General features: G+C 35.5%; 1 protein-coding gene across 1 annotated transcript in view; it reads left to right on the top strand.

Moving 5' to 3' along the window:
- Window positions 1–20338, top strand: part of DOK6 (docking protein 6) — a 233876-nt gene that overhangs the window by 104563 nt on the left and 108975 nt on the right. Inside the window, exon 3 of the mRNA XM_042869705.1 lies at window positions 6659–6773. Coding sequence (XP_042725639.1) covers window positions 6659–6773 — 115 coding nt within the window. The remainder of the gene's footprint in view (window positions 1–6658; window positions 6774–20338) is intronic.

Genomic DNA, 20338 nt, shown 5'->3' with positions numbered 1-20338 from the left:
TCTATTTATTGTGGAATTGTATTTTTTTTTTGTAGTGATATAGATGTAATATCCTATTTGGAAGTAATATTTCTATAACTGCAAAAGATTTATGCAACCTATTGAAATGTACAAATTGAGCACTGCAAACTCAGTATACGTGTTGTCTTCACATGTTTATGTAACACAAAAATAGTGCAGGTCTAGATTAGCCCACTGTAATAATGTTCTCTTCTCTGCTCAGCTCTCTAAACAGGGCAGATTTCAGTATAACAAATGTCCGGTGTAGGTCAGTGACGAATTCAAGAGAAAGTGGATTGAATTTTTTCTGAAAGCTATCCTTTTTGAGAAGTACTTAATGCAGTTCCAAGGAAAACAATCAGTAAATTGTGGAATTACATTGACAAGAAGGAACAAACCCATTAGTCTGAGTCATTATTTAAATTAAGTGTATTTCACAATTTAATAGCCTTTCACATCTAATAAGATAATTAAGGTGACAGAAAGCAAACAAACAGAAACCCAACCAAATAATAGTATTAATAAAACATGTGCTATAGGCTAGGTACCTTATTTAACTTGCATTGATAGAGACTGTTTAGTCATATTGTCATATCAAATGTTTTGCTAAAATAGTGAAAATGTGTTGTAATTCTTTCCTGTAATTTACTTAGATTACAAATGTACTTTCAAAAGAAGAAGACTGAAAGTCACTAAAACATAGAACTGACTCTCAAACAGAAAAAAAAAATGTGATTTCTTTCTCAAGTGAAAATAAGTTCTTGATATAGCAGAGCTTTATAGCCAGAGCTCAAAATGAGTGGGAAAGTTCTGAAATATCGTATTAAGACAGGTAAGGGCTAAAGGTGCCTTTTAGAGGGACCGGAAGTCTTATCTACCACCTATTATCTGACCTCTTCTGGCTAGACGAAGCTGTGCAGTTTGATTATTGATTTACTATACAAAAATTTTCTTTCCCATGTAACAGTTCCAAATATCAACCTACATCTGTATATCTTGCTTGGATTTAGGCTATTACTCTTTCCACTGGAGACTGTCTTACATTAATCATTTCCTTTCCTTTGAACTATTTACTAGTAATCCACTTCATGACTTTACAGTAGGAAACAAGTGATGGTTGTTTCATGTAAGGAGAACTGAGGTTAGACTTCTGAAATTTATCAGAATGTTTTTTTCACAAATCTCTTGGGAAATGTATGTGAACTAACATAGACCAGCCCTTTAGTTTTTCATGTAACTCAATCCCCTGGCATTTGGCCACACTTAGGAAGTCCAACAGGGAGTAAGACATGACAGCAAGCTGGCATTAGCATCAACTTTAGGTTGTCCACATAGAAAGGTGACCTCATGTTCCTGTGAACATCTCAGGATACACATTATTGTAACAAGATATAAAATTGGGAAAATCTTCAAGGAAACTAGTATTTTTGCTTTCTAAGAGGGGCCATAAATTGTTTTTCTCTTCTTGTCTTTTTGAGTATAGATGAGATCCTATATCAAAGCATGTGTGAGTTTTGTGTCATCTGCAGACAAAAATAAGCAAAAATGATGAGGATGGGATGGTGCATCTTGAAGCAATATTTGAATGATTCTGAAGTCCTCTAGATGTATGAGCAATGATAGCAGAAAATTAACTATAGCCTTGTTTTTGTTCTTGTTCAACCCTCAGTGTTCCTCTGTGAAGAAGTTTTGCATTTTGGTGAACAATATCTGAGACTCAGTATTTTCTATTCTGATCAAGTACATTTCTCTTCCTGAGGCCATGCTGGTGATTAGCTCTGTTGATATGGAAACTTAGAGGTTATTTAAATTTGGGACTATGAGAGAAAGCAAGCTAGAGAAGATAAGACAAATGGGTAGCCTTGAGACCCTGTTACAAGGGTAGGCTAGCCTAATATTGCACTAGGGGAATGAGATATTGTTTATACCTATCCTAGAATATTTCCTACCTTATAGCTCTTCAGTGTCCTTCCGCTTAGTCTTAACCAGAAGTAAAAAAGATGGTCTCTTCACTAACTGTCAAAAAGCTGCCCAGAATGAAAATAAAAGATTTGTATGTGAAGAAAAAGAAAAAAGCTTGGTAAAGAAAGTTGTGTTATGTATACATTAAGTAACTGTTAACTGTGTTATTTTCTTCAACAAGTTTTCATTGTCATCTTAGAATAAAATAAAATAATTTTGGAGTTCGATACAGGAAAAGGTCAAGAAACCCAAGGAAACATACGTGTGAGATACTGAGTGATGGACAGGAGTCAGAAATTGCTGATGAGGAGTAGAACTAAGAAGGCCTGGTGCCTGGTATAAGTCTCTTACATGTATCACTCTGAGCACCATATGGAGTACTTAACTAAATGAACATGCCAATGTCTAAGTGGAGAAAAGAAGCTCTAAGTTAACATGCTAAAATTAGTAAAAAAAAAATTGTAAGCTGTGTAATCATAGATTAATGCAAAAGATCTGTTTTGCTTAATGGAAGAAATCACAACAGGTAAAAGTAGACAAGAAAACCATGTGCAAGATTACTCACTGAACAAATAATATTAGAGATTGTATTTGTTGTTTTCTTTCATTCTAGCTTTTTTCTAGAGGGATATATAATCCTACCCATAATTATGAGTAGGGGAGATACAATGGGATAGGAAATAGAAATTTTCAATGTTTTTCATTTGTTCTTTTCTTTAATCTTTTTTTTTTTTTTTTTTTTTTAAGTAGGCAATCTTTAATACCATCATTTGAATATTTCATTTTATTTTGTGGAAAGTCTGAGTAGGAGTTATAAGCATATTAAATTATTTCTTTATTTTTTTTTCATTTTGCTGGTACAAGGTTACCATTGGTCTATATAATTACAGAATACTAACTTTTATTGTAAAGAAGCAGTGTTTTACTGTATTAGACAGAATTTTTTGAACAAGGTTTTACAGTAGCACTGTGAGCAAATTTTGGCATAACGTGTCTTGCTTAGTAAATGTCAATTTACATAATTCATTCTCATAAAAGAAGTGTAGTATTTTTTCTTTTTGATAAATTTTCAGTTTGATTAGTCTTCTGAAACTTCTTAAAGATTTCAAAGAGACAATTTATTTCAAAAGAAGCTAAAGCTATTTTGTTTCTTTACAATGATATTTGGATACAAATATAAAATGATGCAGTTTCCCTTTAAGAAGTGTTTAAAATGCATATAGAAATTAGAACTTTAAAAAATCACTAAGATAAAGCAGTCTGGTTGCCAAAACAAAGTTTGTTTTTCATTCATACAAAAGAATACAAATTTTTAAGATATTTATTTTTTAATTTAAGATATTTATTTTTTAATTACAAACATGCAGTAGTTAGAAAAATGACTCATGCTTCTTTAATATTAAACCCTGAATTTAGAATTTGCTCAGCTTCAGTTCTCTCTAGAAGGTGGGAGGAAAGATATTCGTAGCATTATTGCTCATCTCTGTCTTTTTTGCTCTGATTGTGAGGGGAAGCATATAATTTCAAAAGATGAATATAGGAACAAAGATTCATACCTCCACTTGATCTTAAAAGTTACATGTTCAATAGAAATACTAGGGGCCATATAACTTAGCATGACCTCCCTTTTTGTTATCTCATCAATATGAGCTGATATTATTAACTTTTTTTTTTTTTTTTTTTTTTCTTTTTCTGGTCAATCTGTTGACTGGTCCAATAGTTATAACTAGAGCAAATACTTATATACAGCTTGATATACATCAACTAATGATGTGCCCTTGCCACAAAGAAGGCTAACACTATACTGGGATACATTAGGCAAAGTATCACCAGCAAGTCAAAAGAGGTGATCCTCCCCCTCAACTCAGAACTGGTGAGGTCACACCTGGAAGGCTATGTCCAATTTTGGGTGAGCATGTGAGAAACATGGTGCTTCTGGATAGTGTCCAATGAAGGGTAAGAAAGATGATGAAGGAACAGGAGCATTGCTCATATGAGGAAAGACTGAGAGACCTGGGATTGTTCAGCATGGAGAAGACAGAGCGGGGGATCTAAGCACCATATATAAATGTATGAAGGAGGCTTTTAGAGGATGGAATTGGATACCAGTAATATAAATTTTTTGAATCTGTTATTAAACTTACCAACACTGCAGGATCTTTCTGTAGTAGAATCATAGAATGATGTGGGTTGGAAGGGACCTCTAAGATCATCCAGTTCCAACGCCCTTGCTGTAGGCAGGGACATGCCCCTCTGGACCAGGTTTCTTGAAGTCCTATCCAGCCTGGCTTTGAATGCCTCTAAGAAGAGGGCGTTCAAAATCTTTTAACGCTTAAATTATAAAGAAAATAATAGGTTTCTACTGTTTCAGAGAGATTGAAAGAAGACTTATTATGTCCTGTTGTCACTATTAATAACATTTATGTTTCCTTTCCTGCAATTCCAGAAAATAACATTTCCCATTTTGAGCATAACAAGATTTAAGAATTTTCTACAATATTGTGCAGTCATGCACTTTCTCTGAATGAAACAGTGATATTTGCATTGGTCAGATCCTTTCTTGTCCCCTAAGCAAAAAATAGAAAAACAAATAGATTTTTGCAAAGCCTAGAAAATGCATGGCTGAAATTAAAATTGTACTGGATTAAGAACCCATTGCTAATGCAAGTGCTTTAGTCCTTAAATTTATTTGTTTGTTTGTTTGTTTGCATTTTATATATATATATATGTATATATGAAGTCCAAAGATCACCCTGGGCAAACTAAGGGTCTGAAAAATCTCATCTTAGAATATGGGAAGAACCATGGAGACTGTTCTTTTAAAACAAATTTCTGAGTATGTAAAGGAAAAGATGGTATTGGGATATGGCATGAATTTACCAAGGGTGCATGATACCTGACCAATCTGATTAGTCATCTGTGATGAAATCACCAGATGTGGGAGCGAAGAGAGAGCAATGTCTGCCATTGAATACCTCAAATTTAGCAAAATTTTTGACATTGTCCCCCTCCATGTTCTTGTATCCAAGTTCAGGCATTATAATCTGACTGGGTGGGTGGATGTATGTCTATATTGCAAAAAGATGGTCAAGTTGTTAGGCTCAGAATGTCATAGTTAATGGTTTGTTCTCCACCAGGAAGTCAATAATAAGTGTAAGACTGCTACTGTCTTCAAAGTATATTCTGGGACATCTCTTGGGTAACACTGTCATCAAGAAACTGGAGGAGGTAACAGAGGGTGCACTCATTCAACACTTGTGCAGATGATATCAAGTTGTGTTGATATGCCCAAAGTCAGAGACCTGAGTGGGCTGCAGGAATAGGCCAACAGGGACCTTGTGACTGGACCAAGTGCTGTCTGTGGAATGGAGAGCCCTCTAATGACAGGATGGGGACAGACAAACTGCAAGCAGCCCTGCAGGAAGAGAGGGGGGGCAGTGAGCTTAGCCTCAAATAGCAAAGGTAATTAGCAGTTCACTGGGCTGTATGAACAGGAGCACTACTGCCAGTACAGGCAGTGTTTATCTGTATATGTGCTATACTTATTAGACCATATCTGGAGCCATTTTAGACCCAACTTGTGCAGCAGAGGCTAAATAGAGTGAGTTTTGCTGAAGTCAAGGTCTCAAGTTTGTCATCAGCATCTGTACTGTCCACTTTGTTCTTTGTCTCAGTTTCTTTCCATTTCTTCTTGATTGCTCTGTTTGCTCTCAACTCTTAGAAATCTTTACTCTAACATGTTGTTTTTTTTTTTTCTTAAAGCAGTGTATGAAGATTATATCTCATAAAAACTTTTTTCCTTAGCATCTTAGCAGGAATGTCAGAGCTGTGCACAGACCATAAGAATGGAAAGTAACAAAGTACCTACTTTCATTCTATTTTTTTCCCTATCCATAGGTGACCAAACTTATAGCGATGACATTTTAAAGAAATTAATTCTGCCTGAGGCATATGTCCTGCCTGGATGAAAAACTTAACTAATAGATAAACAGACAAGATTTGCCAAGAAGTAGAAGTAACCAAGAACATTTTATAACAAGTGTTAAACATCATAATATAGACTGTGATACCAACTCTGTAATGAAATAATATTCCTTTATTTTTGTTGATCGTAGTCATGTACTTTCATCAAAGCAAGCTGGAAATTGATTGTTTATTCTGTAAATTTGCTGTAAGATTATTTTTTTTATTGATAAGCTTTTCTATTATTTGAAAAATGAAATTGTGAGTTATGAGGATTATGATTACACTTTAAAGACAGACAAAGACTATACCACATAAGTATAGTGTTACTGATTGGCACAGCCATTGATTTCCTTCCCTTAACTAATAAGACACTGCTGTTTCTACATTAGATATATATTTAATGTAGATTCTTAAACATAACAAAGTTGTATGAATATAGAAATTAAGAAAAGTTACAGAGGAATAGCAAGAATTCCAGTATCTTTGAAAATGCAGTTATTACAAGCAGAACTTCATTAGAGAAGTAGACTATTCATCTTTTTTTAATTAGATTTTATGGAATTATTTGTAACTTTAGATTTTAACTAATTTATGTATTTTTGTCAGTGAAAAACCTACAAATATAGCCAGCCTTTGAGAGAAAAAAAATAGATGGTAGCAAAAAATTGAGCGCTTATGGGTAGTATTTTTACTTGTATTATTTATACAAGTTATTTTTCTTCATTTTTAGGTAACTGAGCTGCACAATATCAAAAACATAACTAGATTGCCTCGAGAGACAAAGAAGCATGCAGTGGCAATTATCTTTCATGATGAGACGTCAAAGACATTTGCGTGTGAGTCAGGTAAGCAACTGGTACTGCATCTCTAGCTTGAAGTAATCAAGCTGTACATCAGTCTTACTCAGATGAATTAAAACAACAGAGAAAAATATGAAGTTTAAACGAATTTGGTGTAAACAAGAACTTCGGGGTTTAGATGTTAAGGTGTCTTTTTAAGTTTTTTTGTTTTTTTGTTTTTTTTTCTTTTGTAATATACTTTGAGAGATATTTGAGGTACTGTAGAGCTCTTTCCTCCATTATTCATCTGTGCCTGGAGCAAGATGGTATAAAGGCTGGAGATTTGGAGTCAAACTTGTAAATATGAGTAAATAATACCTATGCAATATTGTTGACTTAAGTCAACATGTGAAACACACTCATTTTTCCACAGGTTTTACTATAGGCACTTACTACCTAATAAGTATAATGCCACTGCAGAGAGCAGGTAATTAACAGCTAAAACCCTGGGATATTGTAAAGCTGGATGTCAAACAGTCTGCAGTTTAAACTGCTATATAATATAATGAATGATTGAATTGTGGTGTATAATGACAGGTCATTTCTATGACTTTTATGTGACACCGAGCACTGCGCTATTAAAGTGCAGTGTTTTCTTGTTTGGAAATGCATTTGTATGTAACAGTCTTATGGTATATTTCACTTGAAAGATTAGTTTAAAGAATAAATTGTTACTGATGAAGTGGCTGTTACGCACTTTGATTTTAGCAACCTCTGACAGCCTCCAATAAACTCCATCTGTAGCTCCACCAAAAAACAATGGAACATGTAGTGGTAAAGAGGATAGAAAAAAGGCAAAACAGATGAAAACAGGCATAGAGTCGTGAAAAGCTGTGCGAAGCCAGTCTGGTGCCTATTATATAGTGGGTCCCTCAGAGATCAGTGCTGGCACCCATACTATTTAATGTCCTCCTTCTTTACAGTGAGGGTGAGAGAGCACTGGAACAGGTCACCCAGAAAGGTTGTGTAGTCTCCTCGGATGGGGCTCTGGACAGCCTAATCTAGTAGTAGATGTGGAATTTGGTGGCCCTGAATGTGGCAGGGGGCTTGAAGCTTGATGATCCTTGAGGTCCCTCCCAACCCATGCCAATTTAAAATTCTATGATTCTATGTCTGGATGCCTGCCTGTGCAAACTAGATCTCAATGATCTCTTGAGGTCCCTTCCAATCCCTGCAATTCTGTGATTGACAGTTTGCATGATGGGATGAGGGGCACTGTCAGTAAGTTTTCAGATGACACAAATGGGGGTGGCTCAAACTGGGAGGTCAGGGCTGCTGTTACGGGGACCTCGACCAGCCAGAGAAATGAGCTGCAGAAATCTTGTGGAGTTCAAGAGCAAATGAATAGTCTTGCCTGTGGGATGGAATAATCTCAGGCAACTCTGCAGACTGGAGCCAAGTATCTGAAAAGACGGCAAGCTGAATGTGTTCTGGACTGTGTTTTTAATGAGTCGACACCAGGTCCAGGTGTTTTCTCTCCTCTATTCTGTAAGACAACATCTGTGAGACAACTTTGTCCAGTTTTGGCTCCCAATACAGTAAGAGTTTTGAGGTGCTGGAAAAAAGAGAGTGGAGGGCTGCCTAAGGTCTAGAGCACATTATCAATGAAGAGAGACTAAGAGAGCTGAGCCTGTTCAGCCAGGGAAAAAAAACAGATTGAGGATCATATTGCTGCCTACAACTACCTGATCTGAGAATACAGATGGAGCTATAAAAGCATTGGCTATTTTGCATTTTCTGATGATTTACAAAGCTTAACTGTGAAAGTGTTTAAGATAAGATTGGATGAGTCTCTGGGCAGCCTGATGTAATAAGAGATGTCCATGCCTGTGGTGGAGTAGGTAGACAAGATAATCTATGTAGGTCTTTTCCAACCTTCCAATTCTACAATTGTATGATATGATGGAGTTTAAACCAGTTTGTCATTCTCTGTGCCTTCAGTCTGTCTCAGCAGTCCAAACTTCTTCGCCTTCATTGCATGAGATAGATACATTGCGTCGTTTCATTAAAATCTGACCCTGTAGAATTCCAAATCTATGTTTTCCCGCAGCGAACTATTATTGTTTTTAATGCTGCTGAAGCGTATTAAGAACTTTGCTTTACGTTATGAAACTATGTGAAGTTTGGGGAATAGTTAGAGTTGCTTGGTATTTTAAAAAGGTTTTCTTCTCAGATATCTAAAGAAATGTTTTAATGGCAGTGGTTCCTATGGAACAATGCCTAAACTTTTAACATTCTCATGGTGTATATACACAATAGGTTTTGTTTAGTCAAATCAGGCCATTTCTTCAGTTAACACCAAAATCCTTATCTCCACTAATGCCTCTTTTTTTTTTTTCTCCCATAGCTTTAGTGGAAATGACATGCTCAAATGGTTTTGGTTCAGTTAAAAATCTTATTCAAAAATCATAGGTGTTTGACCTTCTTGAGCTCAAAGTTTCATGTTTTTCCACTTTAGAGTCTCTAGATATACAGAAGAGATTCCAGAGGCAAATGGAAGGACAGCAGTGCTGATCCCATTGCAGAAGGTCTACTGAGCATAGTGTCAGTAATTTCTTGGAAAGGAGGAAGAAGTGGTGCTCAAAGCTAAGTCAGGTTGATTGAACAGGGACTGCACAATATGAGATAGATTTTTTTTATCAGATTTGTACCTGGGGCTGTTATAAAAAAACACATATTATTTTGGTTTTGATAGTATGATTTGATATCTTTTCTGATATAGTCTAGAATCCTACAAAGTGTGTAGGATGAAAATCAGCATGTTTGTCCGATGTGTAGCTTTCTTAATCATGATATTGAGCCCAGTAAAATGATATTCTGATCTAAAATAGGTCTCTAAAGATAGAGAACACTTTGAAAAACAGAAAGCCTGCAAGCTGTGATATCAGCCCACTGGGTGTGCACCATGGGAGCCTATGTGTTTTTACTAAGTTCCTTCGGCTTCTGGGACTTCAGCATTCTTATTGCCTTTAAGGCAGCTGCTGGCAAGCCTGAGCTCTGGATGTGCTATAGCCCTCATATTTCCATTAGAATTTCATCAAAATAGCATTCCAAAGAGCACCTAATTTTATATCTTCATTTGATAATGAAGATATTCTATAGAAAAACAGAAATATTCAATATGCTTTTGTTATCAACTAACTCTTCCCATCACTACCACCAATACTCCCAGCTCTACAACAGGATTTATTTGATTCTGAAGATCTACTGAAAGTTTTGAAGAGCTAAGTAATATCAGATGTTACAGTTCCAATTGAAAGCACAGGGTAGCAAGACTTTGAGACTCATTTCTCTTCAGGAAGAGAAGGAACCTGCTTATTGTTGCTTTATTTCTTTTTGACTGGCAGAGAGTTATGAGTGTGAAGATTAGCAAGAAATGTTTTTAAATCATCTCAATTAAATTTGTTTCAGTGGAAGTAAAATAATGAGAAGTCATGGCTCGTTAAAGAATGTGAAATGTAGTCTGTCACTCATTCAACTCTAAGCAGTGGGAATCCTTCTTCAGACTATGGGAAACTGCTGCCACCTTAGTGAAGAACATGCTGATATTTCATTTTAAGCCTTCTTGAAAGTCATGTGAAAGTTATTGTCATTAGGGGAGCCTTAACAACCTTGTTATCAAAATCATAAAATTCTGAGTTGCTTTAGAAAGATGAAAATGCTATACTCTCAGGTTGCTGACATTTTGATGAGATAAAGTTCAGTGTTGCCAAACATATAAGCAGCTTAAAAGTGGGAGGATAGAATACTGTGAATAGAACTGAAGCAGTTTTGAGAAATCTAGCCTATTTACTCCAGCGTAATTAAAGCTGAAAATATATTACTGTTGTCTTTTAAATACATCAGGGAAAAAATAGTGATTGAAAAAAAGTGACCTTTTCACAAGAACAAATTAATATTATTCAATAGAGCAAATTCTCAGCTATAAACACTGTTTTTCAACATAGTCACCACCATTAGCTATTCATTTTCACCAGTGGTGAACGAAAGCCATGCTCCTAAATATCTGCATCAGTGGAGGGGACACTTTGTCACTGTCACCAGTGACACCAGCTGAAACACACCGCCCACCACCTTGCTGTCTTCACATCCACAGCTTGGTCTCCATGAACGTTCAGCAAGCATTGATGAATGTCAGTGGATGCCATTTTTTCTGCATGGAAAAATTCATTGGCACACTTCTGCTTCATGCACACTTCCATGTCTGACACTGTTTTGTCAAACTGCCCCCCTGCTACCATCAATTGCATGGCAACAAACTGTAATGGAATACTGGTGGGAAGCTTCAGCCTTTACTGCCATGCTACTAACATCTGCCTCTGGCATCAGCAGCCAACATAACAAAATAGGAGGCATTACTTTCGGAGCAGCCCTTGTAAAAATAGACAGCTGAATATCCATAACAGTATAAACTGAAGGCGTTATGACCTCTTAGCACTTAAGGACCTTCTTAAAATGTTTAATGTGTTGTGTTTTTTTTCATTCATCCCTCTTGCATAATTTATCCCATGCTTTAATAAATTGGACATGTGGCAAGAAGTACTTGCAGTATACCCTGGTACACTGCTGCCAGGTAAAAAGCTGCCTTCATCCTTTCGTACCTGCCATGCCTCCTGCTAATTTTACCCAGTGCTGAGCTTCTGACTGCATAATGTCAAAGTAGAACTATTCTAGCTACTGTGTCTGAAGTGCTGTCTTTTCCTAATACTTTTTTTTTTTTCAAAAAAATGTTGTGATTTTTTGTTGTTGTTGTTTTCCTGTAAGTCTGCTGCTAGTCTTTTGTATAGATATAGCTGTGCTCAGACAACTGTAGTTATTGAGAAGCTCTTTTCCCTACAAAGCTGATGTCTGTAATACGGCAGTCACCCAAGTATCTGCAGTCAGACAGGCATTCTGAAATGCCCAAATGCCTCTCTGAAGTTGTAGATATAATGCAATGTGCCGTGCTGGCTGTGCATGACCAACAGGAAAATGAAATTGGAGGACATGAATGCTGATTAAAGCTGGAAGCTTGTGCTACCACTGTGGTAGTTGCTAATACAGAAATTGAATGGTTTGTACCATGTCAGTTATGAACCACATGGGAGCATGACTTTTCCTTCAGTGACATCAGCAAAATATTAAGGGACATTCATTTAAGCTTAGTGAAGCATAGGCTTGTGTAAAATTTGTTTCAAATTCCCAACTGCAGAGGAAAATTGACGAACTTGTAAACTTACTGATAGAAGAAAAATACTTACGTGCAGTTTTGGTTGATTGGTTGTTTGCTCTTTTTTCTTATTTTTTATTTTCCCAATGATATGCATTCAGAGACAAAAGATGAATTAGCGCTAAATGTGATTTCAGTGATTTTTTTGAGTAGAGAGTGAGATGTGACAGAAGCAACAGAAAGTGGCAAAACCATAGCCACAGAACAATCTTAGAACTCAAAATGAGGAACAAATGTAGACAGCCCCCTAGATACAGCCTGGTTTTTCCTCAGTACAGTGCCATATTCTACAAAGTAGGTGAACTGAAGAAGTTCTCAGGAATACATGAACTGCAGTCTGAAGAGTCATTACAGCCAACAACTTCATTATTTTTAGGAGGCTGTATTTCAACATTCTCTTAAAATTTCCACTATACAAGTCTGGGGGAAAATAGAACTGTGGTATTGAAAAATGTCAGTGTTGCTCATTTGAAATTTCTATGACAATTCAACATAGCATAAAGATATACCTTGTGTATCGACACAGTATATTGACCTAACCTAACTGCTAATAATATTCATGCCCTTCCTTCGGTAGAAGTTACCATTTTAATTTCTTAAATGTCTTATTATAATAATTGTTACCTTGATAAAGCTCTTTTATACATTCATAAAATAAGCAGTTCTTTATTTTATATTATATTTTCCTGAGTATAGAGTATGTGATAGGTATTGTTTTAACTGTAAAAAAATGGTTTTACGTTTTGTTGAATGATGCACTGTGTTGAGTGTGAATGTGTTCAGTAGTGTCTTTTAGTTTTGTATATATTTTTTTCTTTTAATCTTATTTTCACCATTTTCTTATGTTTCTTTGAAACTTCTTTAAAAAAATACATCTTCTACTTTTGTTTTTTTAAGAAAGGACACAAATTCTGTTCATTTTTTAACTGAAAAACCTTAGAGTCTATTGCCAAATTACCACTGATTATGTGCAGTGCTTCTTGTTCTCACAAGTGAAAGCAAAGGCAACTCTGTTCTATACCCTGTGCTTGAATAGTTTGGAACGTTAGATGCAATCATATACTGTATCCTTTGACAGCTAAGAAGCCTGAAGGTTTGGGATTGAAATCACAGTGATACAATGTGGCTTTAAGATGAACAACTAGCGATCATTCCTGCTGGTGTTACTATCAATACAAATAAGTACATAAGCTTTAAAAACAACCAGATTTTCACTGTTAGGTTTGTGTATTTGAAACTCATCATGAAGGTGTAAAATAGTTTCCTAAATAGAGTCTTAGTATATCTGAGCAGTGCTTATAAATGTCATATTTGAAAATTAAAATTGAGGATATGTATTCTCTTTCTTCCTTGACCAGTGTTGCCGTGTAATTAATAATGATTTTTATTTATTAATTATTTTATGTTTGCCTAAAAGTATATTTCTTTATTCTGACTTTAAAAATTACAACTTTGTATAAATATTTATAAACTAGAAATATTTGGATTTTCATTCATTTCTCATTGTCACTTCTTGTTCCTCATTTTTCTGGGGTAACTTAATGAAGTACATTACTGCATTATTTTTGGCACACACTAGTGGTATGTATAATTAATAAATGGAAGACGATTAAAAAAAAAAATTACCCTATCTCCAGGAAACATTCTTTGATAGGACAGGTACTACACCATTAAATTCCATCCTTTTCAGCCACTTTGAGATTATTCATTAAGGTGCATACATAGTTCTAGAGCTAATAAGTATTAAACAACAGCAACAACAAAAAAAGAGAGAGAAAAGAAGCTCAAATGCTTCTGAAGAATTACCAGCAGTTAAATTTGAAAGCATGGGATGCACAAAATGATCTTCATCCCACTTCTCTCACATAGTTTTCTCTTAAGCTGTACTCAATGCTGTGTTCCCTGTCTGTTAGGCAAATGTGGGACATGTATTGCAGTATTGGGTATTGCAGGAGCACACATGGAGATTGTGACAAGATGAGAAGGAAAGTTGTACTATCTCTAACTGCAGAGATTAGAAAAGTTAAGCTTCAGGTGGGACTACATTATGGCAAATCAGGTTTTGAAGGAAGCTGAAATTTTTTCCTTATTTCAGTAAAGATATAATACACAGATATGATATGCATTGGTTACACTTGCTGTTCACTTACTGTAAATCTGCCACTCTTTACTAATGTTTAACACTCTGGATCTAGGTAAGTGGAGTAGTTCTGTGTTAGTTCTTTCTTCCTAGGCAAATATATTGAAGCGTAGACACTGTAAGTGCTCTCCTTATCACAGTTCAGCTCAGAAGGGTTTAAATTTAAACTGTTCCCATAGGAACAAAAGTTAAGCAAGATAGCTAAGATAATAGCAATTCATGCATGTTAGAGTGTGTAGAACTCGAGAGTGAAAGAGTACAAAAAAATCTTCCTTTCTGCAGAAGATGAGCAACTGCAGACAGGAGAAGGAAAGCAGATTTCAGCTTCATCTTGTAGACAGTGCACGTTCAGCTGAATGTTGATTTTAGAGAGACTAGTGCATATATGTCAATATCTCAAGCCTCTGCCCTAGAAGTTTGGCATGTGTTTAGTTTTCCCATTGTGCAAAGATAGAAGGTAGGTTAGTGATGGTGAAGTCAGACATGCAGAGATATGGAAGAATCTAATTTAATACAAACTTCATAATTTTTTTCTCCTAAGCTGTTAAACATTCAAAGAACCTTGCAGTAACTACAGACTCCATGTTTTATAACAGAACAAAGTCCGTACAAGTGTAGTGGCACAAGCCCATAAAAATGCTGTCTAAAAACATGGTCTAACATTTGGACAACAAGAAAAATAAAGTTCTTTTTGACCTTTGGCTGTTTACCTTAATATTCGAATATGGCAGTATTACTACGTGCATTCATATATAACAGGATTTCTTCCTAATCTCATTTTCAGATTCTTAGGGGATTTCATAAATGTACTGTATCATAAATAATTGCCAGTCCTATGAAGGAAAGATATGGAGATACTGTTTTATCCTTTATAATATTCATGGCATAAATTAATTTCAATGACTGAATAGTTTTAATCTTGATTGGTAACGTCCAAATTTGCATCTTAACATGTAAATACTTTTTACTGGAAAGTAAGGCAATAAGGCACTATCTATTTTCAATATACCTTCGATGCTATATATCTCACAATATAAGTAAGTCTTGCTTTTACTATTGACCTGTTGAGCAAAACAATAAAATTACTTCTGGAGACTATCTGGAAATCTCAATGAGTTTTATACATAAAAATGTATCATATGTTGAGATCTTATTAGTATTTTGCAGAAGGCATGGAAGTGAGGCTTAATTAACTGAGTGACAGATTCATGTGATAAAGCCTAGAAATCTAAGGCGGAGAACTTCTATGGGTATTATTTATTTAATGTATATATATATATATATATATATACACGTAGAGAATCTGCCTCCTTATTCAAGCATAAAGCTGTAGCGTGTATTTGCAATTGCTATTATCTGTAAGAAATGTGAATTTGTCAAAAAAAAAAATCAAAATAGAGAAAAATTTCTTCTTATTCAATCCACATATATGATCTGATCTAGTGACTTATGTAGATGCTTATATCCTGTAGCCATATCTAGGTATTCAACAGAGAAATTGCACAGTTGACTTTCCAAACTACGTAAGAATAGATTAATTATTATCTGAAACAAGAATCTGAAACAAGTCCAGAATGTCTTCCTCCTCAAAACAAAACAAAGCAACATACCCATTCATTCAAATTGCAGACCATTTTGTATGACACAGAAGGTAAATCCTTTCCAGCATTGTTTTTTAATGCCCTCTTACATGTGAGACTCAAGTTGTGAAATGACACATGGGGCTGGAAAAAGGATTACAAGCAAATTCAATGTCTTCATATTTAAAGTACCTTTTAAACATGCATGTTAACAACCTCTCTGGTGTTCATGGAAAAACTCATACTAAGTATTTGTCATTCTGCATAAAGAAGAGTCATTTCTTACCATCTTTCTGTAAGATAGAAGACTTTCAACTTTTAAAAATACTTTGAGATATTATATTCTTTAGGGTTGCTTTTTCTTCATGCTATTCAGGTTCCTTGACATATTTTCTTGATTTTATTATATGATCATAGAACTGAATTCTTAATAGCCCCTGCATTTGAGATGACAGTCTGACCGTCATTTAGCTAATTGGTGGTTTCATTATTAGGCAGCACAGAACGATATAGAGTAAGTCCTAGACTGAAATAAAAAAAGTGAAGTAAACAATCACTGTTCATTTACAGTTATGATAGAATATAAGGTTGAAAGTAATTTGCCCTAAGAAATAAGAAGCTATAAGTTTATATATATATATATATATAACATAGGTCACCCTGAAAGTAATGTCTCTTATTTGTTTCCTTGGAAACTGCCACAGATACAAAGATCACAATAACAGAGTGAATTCTCAGCTACAAAACACTGTTTTTTCACATTGACACCACCAGCAGCTATGCATTTCCAAGAGCTCTTCATTTTGTGATGTGACAGCTGTGCATGACCATCCAGAATGTGGTTTGTTTTTCATGTCGCATTCACCACTGCTGAAATGCACTACTGATCACTTCACTGTGCTCACATCCATTATTTGGTCTCCATAAGCATTCAGCAAACATCAATTAATGTCAGTGGTTTCAGCTGTTTCCACGTGAAGGAATTCAACGACACCCCTCTGCTTCACATACACTTTCATGTCAGGCACCATTCTGTTCGACTGCCCCTCTACTGCCACCTAGAATCATAGAATTCTATGTCACCTGTCATGGAGCAAAAAAATGTAATTAAATATTGATGAGAAGGTTCAACCAACATCTGCCTCTGACGTTGTGAGACTACGTCAGTGCGTCCAGTAGAATAGGAGGCATTACTTTCAGAGCAGCTCATGTGTATTTGTGTGTCTATACATACATATACACTACACATACACTGTGTATATGTAGTGTAATGTAACTTGTAGATTGTCTTGTCTGTTTAGAATTTAAACAAAAATATATAAGGAGTTCTAAGACTGAAAAAATAATGGCATACTGGCATATAGTTGAAAGTAGAATAAAAGCCTGTCTTCTCTGCCTTGATTTATCCATCCCGTACTGAGTTATGCCTTTTATTCAATAATGTGTTCCAAGGGCCTCTGCTGTGCTACACACTTCAGAAGAGAATTGACTGCACCTACCTTTTAAGAAGTTTATTGTATACCCATGAGAAACAGGTTTATTTTCTTTCTTAGACTTAGACTAACACCTCACACAACAAAACAGAATAATGTATATTTTTGTTTTCAAATCTTCTCCTTCCCGTGTTGTTCAATTACAATTCAACAATGTTAGAAATGTTCTTGTGAAAGTGAGATTTAAACAAGCACTTTTTATTGGAAATATAGGCAGAACTTGAGAACCGTGTAACTATTCCAGTGTAGTTATACTTCCCCAGGCTTTTAGACTACTGACTCCCATCAACATGGTACAACACCTCTTGACACCAAAATCCTGGATTCTTAGTACCCTGCCAGGAAGACAGTCAGAATGATTGGGTGGATTTCTGATAGTGTGTTTACATCTTGATGAATCTACATTTAATGAGAAAAGTCCAAGCCAGCTCTAGGAATAGCACTCTTAGAAGCAAATAATTGGTGCCTTGAGGCTTATCCTGTAGAATCTTGCAGAAGCGTTAGCAGCATATTAAGATGTGTCATCTGCAAAGAACTGTACTTTTCAATGCCTGATGAAGAGCTGGGTTGATAAAGAACTTTTATTGTTATATACTTGTATTTAGATACAACCAGTTGCTCTGCTGTCAAGCCAGCCTGCTGCAAGCCAGCTCTGGTCTGTAAATAGCGCAGCTTTATCATAGAAAGGCATCATGTCTCTGCACATTTACTGCTCTTCTCATCTGGTTTGCAGTGGAATTAGAATAGAATCCTGTCCACTTTCTTGTACCATAGAATATGATGCTAGACTTGCAATGTGGCAAGCCGTGTTCTGTGGTACTGTTCAGGCTTTAGAGTTAGCTTTTATTACCTGTTTCCAGCAAGCGTATCTAGGACCCACAGAACCTGCAGTTATGTGAAGAAATATTGATGCATTAAGGAACTTGTGGCAAATAAGCAACTGTAACACAATCCTACTTAAGAGTGTATCATTTGCTTTGTGTATTTATATAAATATTTTTTAATTAATTATCAGTACCATCATTATTAAGACTCTTGGGTTTGAAGCTCAGCTACTTGCTTTGATTATCAGTCACTCAAATTCCTTATCCTGACACAGTGTGGTTTCCAGGAAGGTACTGGGATATCATTGTCTCTGTCTCAAGATAACAGAGAAGTACACAGGTGGTAGACTTCCTTTTTTATTTTTCCTTTCCTTTTTTCCATTATTTTCCCTTTCTTTAACTATAATGAAAGGTACAAATACTTAATTCATGCCTGACAGTCTGTATTGTGTCTGAGCATATTTCTGTTTCTTTCACCTTTGGGATCACTGGTGTAATACCCTACCTGCTCTCCACAAGTTTGACTGTGCTGCAGTGGAAACCACATATCATCTTAGATAAAAAGGCTTCTGCTCATTTATGCAAAATGTAGGTCAGATCTCTTGGGATATGTGATTATATGTCACCCTGTAAAATAATGTGACTTCTGTGGTTCCTGACCTCCCCTGAGAATAGTGTACATTTAGTGACAGCACAAAAATCATGACATTAATTTATAGATTGAATTTGGAGTATTGACGGATGATGTATGACTGGCTGAGCCTAGGGAGAGTTCAATGAATAACATGATAATTTACTGCTCCAAACATGAAACACCAGATCTATTTTTCATTTTCTGTCACTGCTCAGCTTGAATTACATTTGGCTACTTACAATGTGTAAGGCAAATGGTACTGTTAGCAGACTTACAATTTCAACATTTTTAGAACACTTTTCTTGTGGAATGAGGACAAACTAATAAGAATAGCATGTGTATATGAGTACAGAAAGTTGTGTGTGCAACTAATATGTACTTCACCATGCATGGGTTATTCTAAATCATATGCAGTCTAGACATGAACAAATTTGTGCATATTACAGAAAAAAATGTATTGTTTCATTGTCCATTTGTCTTCAGATCATTTTGAGATGTTGCTTGAATTCTATTGCCAATGTACTGTTACAATCAGCATTAAAATCCTAGTGGGCTGTTGAACAAAGTCATAATTGCTGTCAGAATGATCTACAGAGCTTATAAGTTTGATGCTTGCTGCTAGCTAGAAGTGAGAACTAAAACAATTCTGCAGACTGAACCATGTGTGAGTCTACTACACGTATACATAGAGTTATAAGGGAAAATGAAATTTTATGTGTCTTCTGACCATATATAATCTCTTGGGCAGTATTTAATGGTAAATATACTGAGCTATGATTTAAGAACAGAAGCAAACAAATTTTGCAAAGAATCAATTCTAAAATTCATCAACTTAGAATTTTCATTTTTCCTGTGTATTTGGAAAGGCTACCACATCTGTAATTTGTTACATCCTGCAAATAAAAGGAGAAAATGTGTTTGCTTTAGAAAAGTACAATAAGCTTTCTAGTGAATAATAATGCCATTATATTCTCTGAGAAAAGAATGCAAAACAATTTCTTTTTGTGTTTTTTTGACACCCTGTATACTTAGTATCTGGAGAAGTAGCCAATTCTTTTGTAAATTTTATGCTTTTTGTGTGTGTTTGTCTTTTAAAACATCAAATCCTTCCCAATAGTTATCCAGTTATCCATCAATTATAAATCTTATCAAGATTAATTTCTGAGAACAGTCTAGCATTATTGTAATAGGAATCTTGTTTTGGAAATTTAACTAGGGTAGTTCATTAGTCTTCCTATCCAGGGCTGAAGTTTTGGTAGCACTTTTCTTCCTGTCACCAAAGATTTTAAATCCAACTACTTCATGATCACTATGGCCAAAGCTGCCACCAATCACCACTTCACCTATGAGATCTTCTCTGTTAACAAAGAACAGATCTAAGAAGGCACCTTGCCTCTTCAACTCGTTTAGTGCCTGTACCAGGAAGTTATCATCAAGCTGATGAATGAATAGGAATTTCCTGGACCTGTTTGAATCAGCTGAGTGGTGTTCCCAGTTAGTATCTGGCAAGTTGAAGTTGCCTGTAAGAGCAGGGGCAGTTGATCTAGATGTCTCTCATAGTTCCTTAAAAAGTAATTCATTGATGTCATCATCCTGACTGGGTGGTCTATAGCAGACACTCTCAATGACATATCCTTTATTTGTTTGTCATTTAATCCTTGCCTAGAGGCTCTCATCTGTGTCACTGCCAA

Source organism: Lagopus leucura, unplaced genomic scaffold (genome assembly GCF_019238085.1).
Source record: "Lagopus leucura isolate 7727_CA_CO unplaced genomic scaffold, USGS_WTPT01 Super-Scaffold_100002, whole genome shotgun sequence".
In the NCBI taxonomy this organism is placed as follows: domain Eukaryota; kingdom Metazoa; phylum Chordata; class Aves; order Galliformes; family Phasianidae; genus Lagopus; species Lagopus leucura.
Note: the sequence above shows the minus strand (reverse complement) of the source record. Positions and strands in the feature narration are given on the sequence as shown.